The 15,856-nt window shown below is 45.6% G+C and overlaps 1 protein-coding gene across 6 annotated transcripts in view; it reads left to right on the top strand.

Moving 5' to 3' along the window:
- Positions 1–12,308, top strand: part of BCL11A (BCL11 transcription factor A) — a 206,598-nt gene extending 194,290 nt beyond the window's left edge. For 2 of the 6 annotated variants that reach the window (XM_084829339.1, XM_084829336.1), the window contains exon 4: positions 9,302–12,308. In XM_084829339.1, the coding sequence (XP_084685465.1) occupies positions 9,302–9,375 (74 nt within the window). In that variant the 3' untranslated portion in view covers positions 9,376–12,308. Of the gene's footprint in view, positions 1–8,534 lie in introns of all 6 variants that reach the window. The other 4 variants (XM_084829340.1, XM_084829335.1, XM_084829333.1 and 1 more) reach the window with 3 other exon arrangements.
- Positions 12,309–15,856: the final 3,548 nt, after the last annotated feature.

Here is a 15,856-nt window from a genome sequence, read left to right as displayed (position 1 = left end):
TACCTTTAGAAGATCCCAGGTAGGACAATGGCACTGGCTGTAGTCATGCACGTTCCTGTGCAATATACTTCTTCAGACATGACAAGCAAACATTGCCAGCTTGACTGCACAAGAATAATCGCAGGTGATGTTTGTTCGTAATGCCCAACGGTAGCCCTGGACTACTGTATAGCTTTTTGTGCAGTTAGAAATGCAGTATATGGGATTAATAACAGAAACAGGGTAATATCCAGATGTGCTAGTGTAAAGCAATGCTCATGCAATATAATTAGCGCTTGCCAGCGCAGCAGGAAATAGCAGCAATTTGCCATCGATATTCAGTGGCCTGGTAGCAAAAAATTGCCCCCCTTTTGCTGCCGTGCCACTGAATTTCAATGACCGGTCACCATTTTTTTCCTGTTGCACTAGCAGGTGGTAGTTATGTTGCACACATGTTGTTTTATGCTAGCGTAATGTCATTAGTGCTAGTGCTGTTGGATACTGCACATAGTTTCTTGCTCTCATCCTTGTTTTATTGTACATCCCTCTCTTTCCTTTGGCTCCTTTGCACTAAAACATGTTCAAAGCTACCACAGACCTGAAAAAACAACACAGACCTGCTCATTCCTGCTAATGCCACATTTCCATCCCATTTCAAACTGCTCAAGGGAGCCAGGGTCTAGATGTTAATACTCAGTGCAGGTATTTGGTGGTCCCAATTCCAGGCCATCTTGTTTGAATTTAGAACAACTCAGCCAGTGAATCAGGGCCAATATGTTCATGCACTGTCAGCTTCCCTCCCCAGCAAACACCACTGATGTAGATTGAGGGAAGAGACTTTCAGAATGTCATATTCCAGATTCACATGGCATATTGTGCCAAGCAATGCAGGCAGAGTTTACAATGGGAATGCCAAACCCCATTGCAAGCACATTGTCTAGACTGGCTCTGAGTGATGTATTTGTTGTCCATTAACTCTTAGAATCATAGAATCATAGAATAGTAGGGTTCGAAGGGGCCTACAAGGCCATCGAGTCCAACCCCCTGCTCAATGCAGGAATCCAAGTCAGAGCATCCCTGACAGATGCTCATCTGTCCAGCCTCATCTTGAATGCCTCCAGTGTGCGAGAGCCCACCACCTCCCTAGGTCATGGGTTCCATTGTTGCATTGCTCTAACAGTAAGGAAGTTTTTCCTGATGTTCAGCCAGAATCTGGCTTCCTGTAACTTGAGCCCATTATTCCATTATTATTATTATTATCTTCTTGACCCCCGCTCAATGCATCTCACAGGCCTCTTTTCCATTAATCCGGCACAGTGAATTCTTCTACCCTCAACTTTCTTTCCTCATTGAATGTCTGCGACACTGACCTTCTCTGGTTGACCTAGATCTCCAGCCTCACATCCTTGGTTCTTTTCTTTAAAATAGGGTCTACCTTGTCTTTCCTATTTCCTAAGAGAACCATGTTTCTAAGTGCCCAACAGGTAACCACTCTTGATTTCCCACGCCCATGCCGGCTCTTCTCATTGTGTGGCAACTCATTGGATAACCTTCACATTTCTGGCTTTAGCTTTATGAGGACAACAAAGAAAGTTGCCTTCCTGCCCCAGCCTGCTGCCCCATCTCAATTCTCAGCATAATCTCACTAATATTTCTTCCCAGATGCCACTGTCTCAAACTGTGAAAACACTTCTTCAGTTTGTCTTTTCTCCTAGGTCTGCAAACTTCAGAACTTCTTCAGTAACTCCCTTTCCTTTCCTCCACTACTTCCAGGCCACTGTGTATGTCTTGTCACCTCGTTTTCTTCTTCAGCACTTCCAAATGTCACCCTTTCCTTTCTCCATTTACTGCTGAATCCACTGGGCTTATCTAAATTCCTATATCTCACCATCACATCTGTCCTGTAACGTTTACACAGAGTTAGCCCTGGTGTATGAACAAAGCAAGTAACTGAGTTACAGCTCCATCCAAATCTGAAAGTAGCATGGGTGTAGAGAACACTTAGGTCTTAGGTTAACCCCTCTTCCTACTTAGGGCTCCCTGTTCAGTGTGCCTTTATTGATGTCTTTATGGCTGCTGTTGAGGTCACATCTACAGGGGACTTTGCAGGGCTCAGGGATGCTGCCAAGTCATCATCACATTATCCTGAAAAGCCTCATGGTAATAGCGTTTGCTCCCTGTGCTAATTGATTACAGTCCACACCACAGTGCAACCGCAATGGCCATACTTCTCCCATTAGACTGTTCTTCAAAACCTCCTTTGGGTGTGTGTTGGGGAAACAGGAGGGACAAAGACGGAATAGCAGAATGACAGGGTGTAGTAGGGACTTATTGTACACGTCCCCCTTTTTGAAGGCTGGTCTTCTGCTTGAATAGATGCCTCCAGTGTACTAGCGAGGGTGTGGCATATGTACTAGAAGCATTTGTTTATGCAGAAGACCTACTAGGCAAGGAACTAGGCGTAACTTCCATATTCCTTCAGGATTTTGAATGCCTGGAGAACTACTGGATTGGGCCACTAAACAAAAAACATCCTCCTGCTTTAGCTTCACAAAGATGTTTCTAAATCGCAAACCCTTTTTTATAAACCTCTTGCTTACACATCCCAATGTTAATTATTTATTTTGTGCCACGCTGACAGCCAGGAAGGAGGGAGGAGGAGAGAAAAAAAGAACTAATTACATTGTAATTTAAAAATGCTTGCCAGCCTGGTCACCTGGAGCCTGTTCTTAACTCGCCACAGGAGAGTTAGGTGAGTGGCTGCTTGCAAGCTTCCTTTATCCTTTCTAATAGGCAAGGTTTTCCCCATGTACAGCTAAGCTGAGGAAATGTACAGATTCTGCTTTTAAACTGTGTCAAACCTTTATGGCTGGGGCAAAAAGATTATTCTAAAACTGTTCCTTGGAAATACAGAAGCAACAGCTATACATGGCCCAGCGTGTGTAGCCCACTGGAGAATGGGATGGGCTTTATTGTGACAGGCCTGGGTTCAAATTCCAGTTCAATATTAATATTATTTTTAATGTTTGGAGTGGATGGTGTTGGCTGTATTAAAAATTGCTCACATTGTTTTGGGACTTTTCAGTGGTATAAATCACTTTGGATTTTCTCCAGTATAAATGACGGTGGTTCTGTTCCACATCTTTACACAACAAAGGAGGTGATGACAATGTATATGTTCAATAGGTTGAGACTTGTCAGTGAAACTGTATTTGAACATGAAGATTTTCCTTTGCAGCATGGGGACAACTCACACACTTACCAGCAGTCTTTTTGGTGTGGGGCTGAAGTGAGTGCCCGTTCTCCTCCACTGCACACCCAAGGTAATGTGTGAGGTGAGCCCTCCATGCAGAAGCCTTACTAGGTGGAGGGCCATTTTGTACGATTCCGCCCGTTTTATGAGGGAGACGTATCACATGGTCTGAGTCCCTGCCCTTATAGGCCACTACAACGGTGGGCAGCCACAGGCCTGGTTGGAATCCTGCCCTCTTGGGATTCCAATCTGGCCCTCTAGGGCTCCCCAAATGACCATGCGCCCTTCATAAGAACATAAGGACAGCCGTGCTGGATCAGGCCAAGGGTCCATCTAGTCCAGCATTCTGTTCACACAGTGGCCAACCAGCTGTCGATCAGGAACCCACAAGCAGGACATGAGCACAACAGCACCCTCCCACCCATGTTCCCCAGCAACTGGTGTACATAGGCTCACTGCCTCTGGGTCTGGAGGTAGCACATAGCCATCAAGACTAGCAGCCATCGATAGCCTTCTCCAGGAATTTGTCCAACCCCCTTTGAAAGCTATCCAAATTGGTGGCCATCACTACATCCTGTGGTAGCGAATTCCATAGTTTGCACTGTGTGAAGAAGCCCTTCCTTTTATCTGTCCTGAATCTCCCACCAATCAGCTTCATAGGATGACCCCTGATTGTAGTATTTTGAGAGAGGGAGAAAAATGTCTCCCTATCCACTTTCTCCACACCATGCATAATTTTGTAGACCTCTGTCATGTCTTCCCTCACCCTCCTTTTTTCCAAGCTAAACAACCTTCTCTCATAGGGGAGATGCTCCAGCCCCTTGATAATTTTTCTGCACCTTTTCTGCACTTTTTCCAGCTCCACAATATCTTTTTTTAGGTGTGGTGACCAGAACTGTGCACAGTATTCCAAGTGTGGTCACACCATAGATTTTATAGGGGCAGTATTATTCTCAATTCCTTTTCTAATTATGCCTAACATGGAGTTTGCCTTTTTTACAGCAGCTGTACGCTGGGCTGACATCTTCATTGAACTGTCCAGCACAACCCCAAGGCCTCTTTCTTGGTCGGTCACTCACTGTTAGCTCAGATCCCATTGGGCTATACTTGAAGTTGGGATTTTTTGCCCCAACATTCTTCTCCTGGCGCCATCCCCTTTCCACCCAACCACCAATCATTTGGTGCTTACCCAGTATCTGTGCATTCTAGAAAGTTGAAATGCCTCTCCTAAGGCTTAGTTATTGGCAGTAACTGGTATTTTTGGTATGTTGGCCTCATGCCCTTTGACTTCGCAGCTGCCGACCACTGGAGTGTGACCCCTAGGAACTTCTCTGAAATTGAATTTGGCCCTTGAGCTGAAAGAGGTTTCCCAGCCCTGTTCTACAACTTCCTCAGACTTTACCTTATGAACATGGAGAGGGGGACATGTGTGTGTTGCGCCACTTCATAACTTGAATATGGGATCTAGCTTAAATTCTCATGGCTGAAACCAAGACGGTGGCACCAGATAAACTCCATCTATATTGTATTGTGCTTCTGGCAGTGAAGCCTCCCATACTGATTGGCTGAGCTATTATTTTTCGTCCACTGGCATTAAACATTCATAAAGAGTTGTATGTCATTCTGTTGTACTGGTTTTTATGAAAGTTGACCGCACCACAGTCGAAAATTCAGATTTCATTTTTCTGTAAAAAGTGTTCATCTAGCTATGAAACAATTGCAGCCATTATTTAAGTTTCCATTACATTGCACATGTATAGAATGTGATATATAAATATGTCAAGCCATATGTGTCTGTCTTCATCTCTATGGATAATCAGTGTATGAATGTAGAAAATATGCATTTAAAATGTCTGGAAATGTCATGGTTTCAGAAAAAGTGAATGGGCACCTTTTGTTTTTCCAACTGGAGAGAACATGCAGACAGATCCCAGAGATCCTAGAAATTCAATTAAGCTCAGCCAACTTCCCTCCCTTACAGTTTTAGTTATGATTAACAGTACTTTCTACTGCATTTTCACAGACTAGATGACCATCCGTCATGATCACCCTATGTGATTACTGTTTTTATTCCTGTTGAATAGTAGAGTCGAGGTTGAGTGAGTATAATTTGTTAAAGCTGCCCCCCCTCCCCCCTGCGAATCCATTATGTACTGGAATTAGAATCCAAGTCTTCCCAGTCTCATCCCCATGGGTTTCCCTTAGCTCCCAGTATAACATCCAAACACTCACCTTGGCCATTTCTCCTACATGAACCTTCTTCCTACACCACCACCACCACCACCACCCAGTAGCAACAGAGATCTTGGCAAAGGTTTTCCCCATGAGCAAAGTCTCCTTAAATCTCGAGAAACAATGGTCCTTCCCTTACCCAGCATAGTAACTCACTTCTATTTAAGGTGGTCAGTTTTGTGTTATCAAAAAAGAGGAAATGCATCAATGTCCTCCCCCGAAAGAGGACACATATTTGCATAGAATTTGGGTATGCTCATTTATCTGCATAGATGCACATTTAGAAATAATTTACTATAAATTGAAATGCAATACATCACACCATAGTGGGGAAGATTGTGTCCAGGGGCAGTATCCAGTGATACTCCTAATAGAGTAGACCCACTGAAGTGAATGGACCTAGTTTGGGAAAGACTACTATTGGATATTGCTCCAGGTCACCTGACTGTCTGTTCAATTTGCTTTTCGTGCGCTAAGTGTCGATGGGCAACTTCAAGGCCCCTGCTCTCCTTTTTGAGGTCCTTCATCTCTGGGCATTTCTACACCAGCCTACAATCCTGGATTTAAAACGGGGCTTTCTGCTTCCGTTTTAAATGCAGGTTCACAACTACTCCTTTTTTCACGTGCTTCCTTTCCCCCCACCCCCTTCCCACTCCTCCCCACATCAGAGTCTTCCATTATCTTTCATTGATCCCGCTCTTCTTGGCGTTTTTACTCTTTTCATGGAGGAAACTGAAGCGGAACACAACGGGGTAATTTGACAGCTCATTATCTGCAATCTATTTAGAAATGGACCAAAGGGCATTTAGTGCAGGAGACGCCCTGGAGGGTCATGGTGCCATGTAAAGAGCCCACAAACTTCCATGAAGGAGAAATCTCAATTGCAGGATAAAAGCTCCGTGTGAAGGAGCCCTTTAAATCGGACTTGGACTGGACAGCTCATGAAACACAGAACCGTCCTCTGTAAAATAGGGTATCTAGCCACACTACCTATTTCTCATGTCTTTTGGCTTGCACCAGGTTGTGGGGTGGGCAGCTGAAAGGCATATAGGGAGAACTTGGCCAGAGCCCCTCTTGCAATTTTCACAGAAGCTGGGGGTGGGATCAAAGAACCCTTTGACTATTTGGGAGGTGTTGCTGCCCCTTCAGACCTGACTGAAGTCAAGAGAGCTCTTTTTGGGGGATGGGGAGAAACAGACCCCTCCTCCAAATGTGGGAAGGAATTCATCGTTTTTGGTGTGTCCTATTTTGTTCCCCCAGGCCATCCACACCCGTCGTTTAAGTTGTGAGCCCTTTGCAGTTGGGGTGGGGGGAGCAGTTGTAAACTGTTCTGAGTGCATGGGATATATGTGCCCTGTATTTTGTTTTGTTTTAAAGTGCAAAACAAGGCTCTGCTGGACCATTGTCAAGAGTTGATGCACATTGCTTCTGTCATGCGTACCCTAGGTAATATGGGTGTGTGTGGAATAGCAGGACATGGTAAGCTAACGATATGGTTACTCTGGAAGCCATATCATTGCTAAAAGGTTGTTGGTGAGCTTTGGTGGTATGGAGGGTTGTGCCCATGCTTTGGAAGCTGAGGCAATAGGAGAGATTGATGGGAAGATAACATCTAGGGCAGGTAAGAACATCAGAAGAGCCCTGCTGGATCAGACCTAGGGTCCATCTAGTCCAGCATTCTGTTCACACATTGGCCAACCAGCTGTCGACCAGGAACCCACAAGCAGGGCATGAGTGCAACACCACCCTCCCCCCCATGTTCCCCAACAACTGGTGTGCATAGAGTAGGCAATCTGGTGCCCTCCAGATGTCTTGGACTACAGCTCCCATAAGCCCTGACTATTGGGCATACAGTCTGGTTGGGCCGATGGAAGTTGTAGATCCAAACAGGGCACCCCTGTTCTAGAGGTTCCAACACTTTTGTTTTAAGAGCAGTCCATGTTTGGATTTTGGCATTGTACTGTTTGTTCCCCCATTTATGGCCTGAATGAAAGTAAGAACCCTTTTAAGGACTTACTTAGGCTACTGTTTAGATAACTGGAAGGGGGAGAGGGGCAAAAGACTAGTCGACAAGAACTGAGCAAGATGCAAGTAAAATAATAACATAGCTTTTTGGGTAACAATGCATCTTGGCCTCAACACCAAAGCAAACAAAGTAATACACAATGTGACATTTTTCGAAGAGTGTGATAAATTAATCGTGTTATAAAAGTGAGACGCATTGAGCCCCATTTGCTGTTGGTTAGATTTCAGAAATGGATTCCGGCAGCAGCCATCATGCACTCCTAAGCTGCGCCAGCATTCCAGACAAGTCTGACCGACAGTCTTGGGTGAAACGTTTTGAGATTTATTTCTGGTGAGAAGAAGAAAAAGATATCTAAATCAGTGGGCAATGTGGTTCAAGGGGGTGGGACAGGTAATAGTAACGTCACTGTGAACAGTTTCAAAGCCAGTGAACCTCAGGAGGGCAAGTCATTTCAAATGAAACTCTTCTGTCTTCAACCTTCTGCAGCTTTCGAGTGGATGGACCCTGGAAAAAATATGAAGAAAAATAATATGAAGGTCTGGGCTAGACTATACAACTTCAAGCTGCAGGTTGCCGCTCACATGATTGAATGCTCCTCTCTCTCTCTCTCTCTCTCTCTCTCTCTCTCTTCATATAGAAAATTAGCATGTCAGAGAAAGGGTTCTAGCCTGACTTCCCTGACATGCTAGTTTTCTATGTCCCCCCCCCTTTTTTTTTTGATGTGGAGGAGCATTCCATTGTGAGTCTGTGATAGCCATTCCATAGAAATGTCATATTAGAAATGGCCTGGAGGAATCTCACCAATTCAGAAAGAAGTGTTTCGTTGTTCTTTGTCAGACATTTTGGAGGTTTTGATGTATTTGACCAGGGCCTCTTCCTTACAGACCAATGACACTAGAACACTGCTATGACTTACTTCTGGGTATGAAAACATATTATAGGAAAAATGACTGTAATTAAGGACCTGTTCATGCCAGGTTTTATAAAGAGTGTGCGGGGTGTATCTATGAACCACACCTAGTCTCCCATGTGTCTTCCCTACAGTTCATCATTGTTTCCAGCGATACCTGTGGAAAATGGCCTTCATCCTCATCATATAGCCAACTGCTGCTCTCAAATATATGCTGATCTCAGCGCAAATGAATTTAGTGGTCTTTGTGGACAAAACCATCACATCACGTCAGTGTCACCGGATATAAGAAACAGAAGATGGACTGATTCTCCTAACCTGACTTCGAAACCATTGCTTCTGCCAACGTCAGCAGAGTTTGAAGGGCACAAGGATATCTGCCCAAATTCCATGTCACAGGAGTGACTCATGGGATTGGACGTCAACGTTGCTTCTCAACAAAGACCTTGCATTGAGCTGATGATGTTGTTTATTTTCATGCCTATGCTATGTTTTTGGTTAGCCTCAAAGGCCCCATTCCAGCAAGGGATCTCCACAAGTTGATGCAGGCTTCTATGTGCAATAGCTGATGCATATGCACATCCAGAAACGCATGTGCATTCACATCACAGCCCATTCAACTGGCGATGTATCTTCTTGTGTGAACGGGGCAATGTGCATTCCCACCTGCGGCCACCAGTAGCTGTATGTGACTAGTTGCATGTGCTGGATTGAGGCCGCCGCATTTTTCTGCCTAGAGAATATGGGAGTGTGTTATCTTGGATGTCACAAATTCTAAACTAGAGTACCCCCATCACCCAGTGTGTTGCATCCTCTTAATTGTAAACAGGAATGCTTTTGACTTTCGGTCCATATTACACCTTTCTTTTTTCCCCTCTGTCCCCATCCTTTCTTTTTGTAGGTTGGCGTAGTGCCCAGGGGACGCCTGATGTGTGGCAAATCCCGGATGGAAGCTCACGGACGCTTAAATTCTGAGAGTATGTGAAAAACGCAGTGGGGATGTGCATCCCGGATGTGGCCTCCAAGTGGGGTTGGCTGTCTGGCATAGTTTTGTGATGCTGTCTGGATGAACAACTCCAGGAGTCACCATGCAAAGGGGCAGGTTCCTACAGGCCCACCCCATCCACTGCCTGCCTGAAGGACTGTTTATTTATATATTTTTAACAGAGTATTAAAACCACATCATTGGGAAAAAAAATCTCCATCAAGGGCTTTCCATGATCAATATGTTTTCTCTCTCTTTTATTTGACAATCTTGTATGCCATTTTGTTTCCGGAATGGCACTGGGAAAGCCACCTGAAAACATGTTGATAGAATGACTATAACAAGACTGCAGGAGTTGCTTGACCAAAATTGGCCTACCCACACCTACCTGTGTCAAGCATTTGTGGCGGGCACATCAAAAGCCCGATGGGCCAAACAATTATAAAGGCAACTTTGTACAATTTGGCAAGGCCTTTCCCAAGACCCTGGAGATCCTCCATCAGTCAGAGAAGAGAGTTGGGTTGATGGATTGATGGTCTGGCTTGGTACAAGGCAACCTTCCCCAACCTGGTGCCTGCTAGATGTGGTGGGCTGCAACTTCCATAATTTCCAGTCACCATGGCCAATAGACATGCTGACTGAGAATTCTGGGAGTTGCAATCCAACACATCTGCAAGGCTCCAGGTTGGAGAAAGCTGGTATATAATATTCCCTTCAACTTTCCTTGGCAGGACACAAGAGGGAGATGGGATCTCTTTTTCACAAGACAATATTAATGTTGGGATGCGTCCCACAACAGCTTCCAGCGCACTCAATTTAGCCTTTCCCCCCCTTAACGGAGAACAGCTGGAAGGGAGGCAAAATTAGGCAGCAGCTTTGATGACAGCAACTGACTTGGAGCAGCGTGTACCATGCATGGAGGCAGTTGTGTGCAAGCTGATGGTGCATGCAAAGCAACTGTGCTCATTGGCTTAACACACTGCATCACATTTTGCACATCCTAGTGGCTACAATTCAGGAAAAGCAGTAGTTGCCATGGTAGGAGGAGCAGTTGGGAGTATCAACCCTAGTACCTTCAAGACAGGTAGTTTTTCCTTACTGGCTGAGACATCTGCTACTGGTTATTTGGATGATGTTATGAATCAAGTGCCTATTATTTGACCACGATAGAGTCCTGTCAAATATTTCGTGAGGTCCAGATCGCCCCTGTTTATAAGTAGCAAGCTACCTTTTTCTGTCATTGTGTCCATCTGGTTGTAATGGCACTATCTGCCTTGTAAGGCTCTCTGGAGAGCTTTTCTCCTCCCATTTAAGCCATGTGGGTTAGTTTCTTCAGGCATCTCTGAACAGTAAGCCAGGGTGTCAGATCTCTTTCAGCCTGAGGGCCAAATTCCATTTCAGGCCACATTCCAGTGGTGAGCGGGGCCAAATGCAAAGCATAATTTAGCCTAAAGCCCTTCTTGACCATAAGTGAGCCTTAGGGGAGGCATTTCAACCTTTTAGAATGGGGGGAAAGTGGCACAAAAGCTGGGAAACCACCAAACAACTGGTGGTTGGGAGAAAAGGGCTGGGGCCGAGGGAAGGGGGCATAACCCTCTGTGGAACCCCTGAGGGCCAGATGTGGCCCCCAGGCCAGAAGTTCGTCATCTCTGGCTTAAGAGGAAGAAGAAAGATGGCTCAGTCATCACCGTGGCATCAATCATGAGCACTTAGGAGCCCAGACTGCTTTTGCTGTGGGGAGCTGGTTCCTCCATGGTGAACGGCATGTTGCTCTGTGCAGGAGTTTCTCTCAGGACCAGGGCCTCTAGAAGATAATATTTGTTTAATTGCTGAATGCCTAAAATTGCAAAAATAAAACTCCAAAAGTGGAAGAGGCCCTGCCCTCATAGAATCATAGATTCTAGTCAAACACCCTCCTCAGTGTAGGAAATCCAGAGCCAGAACATGGCATGCCCAACAAATGACTGGAAGACCTCCAGTGAAAGAGAGTCCACCTAGTCCTCTCTAGGTCATTGTTTCAGCGGTTGAATCGCTCATACCGTCAAGATGTTTCTCCGACTGAAATCTTCCCTCCTGAAACCTAAGCCCATGAGATCTAGCCCTACCCTCTGGGCCAGCAGAGAACAAGCCTTGATCCCCTTCTGTGTGACCATCCAGAGTCTTACAGTCTCAAGGATTTGGACTTGGGAATATAGAAAGATGCCTTATGCTAACTGAGGCCCCTGGCCCATCTAAGCCAGTATTGCCTCCACTGGGGGTGTTGAACTTTGTTCAGCCCTAGGGCCAAATTCCGTTTTGGAGAAGCTGTCAGAGGCCGCATTCCCATGGTGGGCAGGGCAAAGGTAAAAGGGGTGTGGCCAAACAGGCCAGTATATTTTAGTTTAAAGCTCTTATTGCCTGTAGCGGAGCCTTAGGTGAGGCATTTCAATATATTAGAATGGGGGAAACAAAACTACACTAATGCAAGAAAACCACCCAATGAGCTGTGGTCAGGGGCAGGCCGTGTTTCCTTCTGGGGGACCACAGAGGGCAGGATTAGCATCCAGGCAGGCCAGATTGGGACCCCAGAGAGGAGTCTTTCCTGGCTACCTAAAGATGTTGAGGATTACACTTAGGGCTGTACAAACTGGGTACTTTCCGTGCCGCTTGACTTCCGCAGTTTGCGGCCAGTGCTCCGCTCCGCCATTCACAAGCCTCTGGAATTCCCCTCTTTTTTTTCTGCTCTGAAAATTACGAAGATAAATCCATACCGACAACCATAATTCCGTGACTTCCCAGTCATCTCCGTCAGTCTGCATAACTTCCGTAAGAATTGCTATTTTTCGTAAATATTTATGTGTGTTCTTTTTAAATTGAAATCTTCCGTCTCTGTTTACTTTCAGCCAAAACACTTCCTCTTCCCAGGGGCTTCCCAAAAGAAGGATGTCTTAGGTGTGCCTGAGCGATAAACTATTTGTTGAAAGCAGTGCTGTTTTAAAGAAAGAAAAAACCTTTTAAAATGACCATGCCGCTCCAGGACCGGCAAGGTCATTTTAAAAGGTTTTTTCTTTCTTTAAAACGGCGTTGCTTTCAACAAATTGTTTATCGCTCAGGCACACCTAAGACAGCCTTCTTTTGGGAAGCCCCTAGGAAGAGGAAGTGTTTTGGCTGAAACTAAATGGAGATGGAGGATTTCAATTTAAAAAGAACACCCACAAACAAGGCACTGAGCACAATTCATTTTTAAAAAAACCTTACGTATTTATTATCGGAATATACTACACTGCGTTTTTATTTATGAAAATTTCATGACTCTTTGCGGACGATGGAAAAAAAAGCCGCATGACTACTGGCTCCGGCAGGACCTCATGGCGCTGTTCTGCAGAAGATTCCATGGCATGGACTGAAGGGAATTCAATCCCATTTCAGCCTGTGGCAGAATCCTCTGACATCCCTAATTACACCCGGTGTCTTCAGTACGCAAAGCATGCACTGCACCACTGAACTAGATGCCCCTCCCAAATTAGCACACTTCTCTCTTTGTTGTAGTAAATGGGTGTTGGGAAACACTTGATTATTAATTGATGATTGTCTGAGAGCTGCAAAGAATTTGGATGGGAGAGATGCACAGAGGGAAGGAGAACTGGGCTTCAAGGATTTCTGTCCTTGGGTCCCAATTCCATCTTTGATCCTTTTGGCAGCTAAGGAGCAATCCCCCTTTTAGGAGACTGGAATGGGGAGCTGGCTCAGTCAAACCCCTTTTTCTGCGAGGAGGATCTCTGTTGTCAGTTGAGCCTTCTGGTACACTGCCCCCCGCCCCCCCAATTGATGTCCTGGGATGCCTGTGTGCAAACCCTGCTTTACAAACTGCACTTGGAGATGTTAATTTGGGAAGGGAATGCTCAGACGCCACCAAACCGATCTGATGGAAGACTGCATAGCCTGTGCTCTCTAGGGAGGGGCGGACACTCCTCTGTTCACCTTGAAAACTCTCAGGGATTTGAGAGCGTTTTCTGCAAAGTGCTCGGAAAACCTCACTGAATGCTTGCAAATCCTGCTGGTGTCCCAGCACTGTCTTTGCTGGCTTCTCCACTGCTTTTGCAACCTGCCTGCGGAAATAAATGGAAGCACCTTGTCTCCTCTGATTTCCATAGGGAGTGTTAGGTCCAAAATAGATGGGACATTCTTCACACAATTAGTAAACATGTGGATGCTTTTTAAGCAAGTCAATAGCAGCCGTGGGGGGGGAGAGACTTCAAGCCCTTGCCCCTGCCAAGGCCCCTGTCCAGATTAGGCCACTCACATCTGCTACTTGCAGCAGGGGATGTTGGGAGCTTTGGGGCTGGTATCTGGATTAGGACCATGGTGGGGCAAAGGGTCAAAGTTCCCCTTTCACCAAAACATCCCCAGCCAGCTGGGAGTCGTAGTACAGCACATCTGGAGGGCACCAGGTTGGAGAAGGCTGCCCCATGCCATGGTCCTATAGTCACGTACGAGGGAGAAAGTCCCATTGAACTCAAAGGGGCTTACACTTCTGATGCATAGAATTGTGTTGTAATTGCATGAATTGCAATTGCATCTGCCTTGCCCCAAATGTTCCTGTTGCTCCAAAAACACTGGTGGGGTTGGGGCAAAAATCAACCAACTGCTGGAGTCCCATGGGGAAAGGTGATCTTCAGCAATGGATTGATGTTTGTCCCCCCCCCCCCCAGCTATTTTGGGGCATGTCTAACCCTGTCTGTCATCAGTGGAGATGGCTACAGAAAGCAAGAAACATATGACACACGAGCACCTGAACATAAGATACCTGAGTACCTCCAGTACCTGAGGCGGTATGCCTGTGTGCACCAGTTGCTGGGGAACATGGGTGGGAGGGTGCTGTTGCACTCACATCCTGCTTGTGGGTTCCTGGTCGACAGCTGATCGCCCAGTGTGTGAACAGAATGCTGGACTGGATGGACCCTTGGTCTGGTCCAGCAGGGCTCTTCTGATGTTCTTAACATAGGGAAGCTGCCTTATATCAGATCAGACCCTTGGTCCATCTAGCCCAGTAGCGTTAACACTGAATGGCGGCAGTGGCTTTCCAGGGTTTCAGGGGAGGATTTTTTCTAGCCCTACGTGGAGATGGTAGGAATCAAACCTGGGACCTTCTTTTATTTATTTCTGTTTAATTTGAATTCATTTCTACACCTCCCATTAGCCGAAGCTTTCTAGACAGTTCACAGAAATTAAAACCACAAGGTGCAGCATAAAACAATATAAAACGTGAACGCTTAAAACCACAATATAACAGTACAACCAGAATAAAGCCTAGCAGCAATGCAGAGGTTTAAAATACAGATTTAAAACACCAGAGCTAAAAGAATAGGAAACTAAAATATTGGGAGAATAAAAGGTCTTCACCTGGCACTGAAAGGAGAGGAGTACAACGTAGGCTCCAGGTCAACCTTCTGCATGAAAGGCAGATGCTCTATCACTGAGCCACGGCTCCTCCGAAAGATCACCATGCAAATGGAACCCCTGGGCTGGGTTTGTAGCTTGGACTGATGAGTTTGCACAGTCATGACTGGGATTGAGGGGGGCACCTTAAATTAAGCCAACCCACTCGTTCGTGTTGCCCAGTATTGTCTTTGCTGAGTGGCGGTGTCTCCAGCGTCTTGGGCTTACCTTGCTACCTATGATCCTCTACCTGGAAATACCAAGGACTGACCCATGGACTATCTAGCTAGTATGCCTTTAAAATGATATTTTAAAAAATAATAATCTACTTTTCCAAATTAAACAACAAAGCACCCTTGTATTCACACCAGATACTTTACAGCTGCAGATGGCGTATGTGTCCGTACGAAGGACTGAAGTCATTATTGCGATTCTGTATTCTAGCCGTCACACTGGTATTTATTCTTGCCGAAGTCCGTGTGGGTTTCCCAACTGTCTTAATTTATTATTTGTGCGCAGCGGAGTGATGCTGATTGTGATGTACTGCATTTCTGTTGCTTACGTATGTACTTTTGGGGGCACGCAAAGGGGTGGGGGAGCGGGCACCACGACATGCTTTCCTTTGTGTTTGTTTGGAAAAATAAGAAACGACAACAAAAATCTGAGAAGTGTTTGTGTTGGGCTGTGATTGCACGACGGTGCCTACGGTGCTTCTCTTGAAAAAAGGGAGAATTGTTAATAAATTTGTTATAGTCCTTCTCTGATTTTACAGTGTTCAGGAAAAAACACTTAGGAAATTACTTGGGAAAAAATTGTTTGCCTGTGGCCATTCAGCAAGGTATAGAAACTGGGCTTCTCATATAGTAGGGGTGGGGAACCATTTTCCACCCGAGGGCCAAATCCAGTTTCAGAGAACTCTCGGGGGCTGCATTCCAGTGGTGGGAGTGGCCAAAAGCAAAAGGGGTGGTGTCAAAATGCCAAAAATGCCAGCACCTTTTAGCTTAAAGCTCTAAGCCTTAGGGAGGCATTTCAGTCTTTTAGAATGGGGGAAAA

Source organism: Heloderma suspectum, chromosome 1 (genome assembly GCF_057233095.1).
Source record: "Heloderma suspectum isolate Gila_16-S chromosome 1, 16-S_ref, whole genome shotgun sequence".
In the NCBI taxonomy this organism is placed as follows: domain Eukaryota; kingdom Metazoa; phylum Chordata; class Lepidosauria; order Squamata; family Helodermatidae; genus Heloderma; species Heloderma suspectum.
This window is presented reverse-complemented; position numbering and strand designations above follow the sequence as displayed.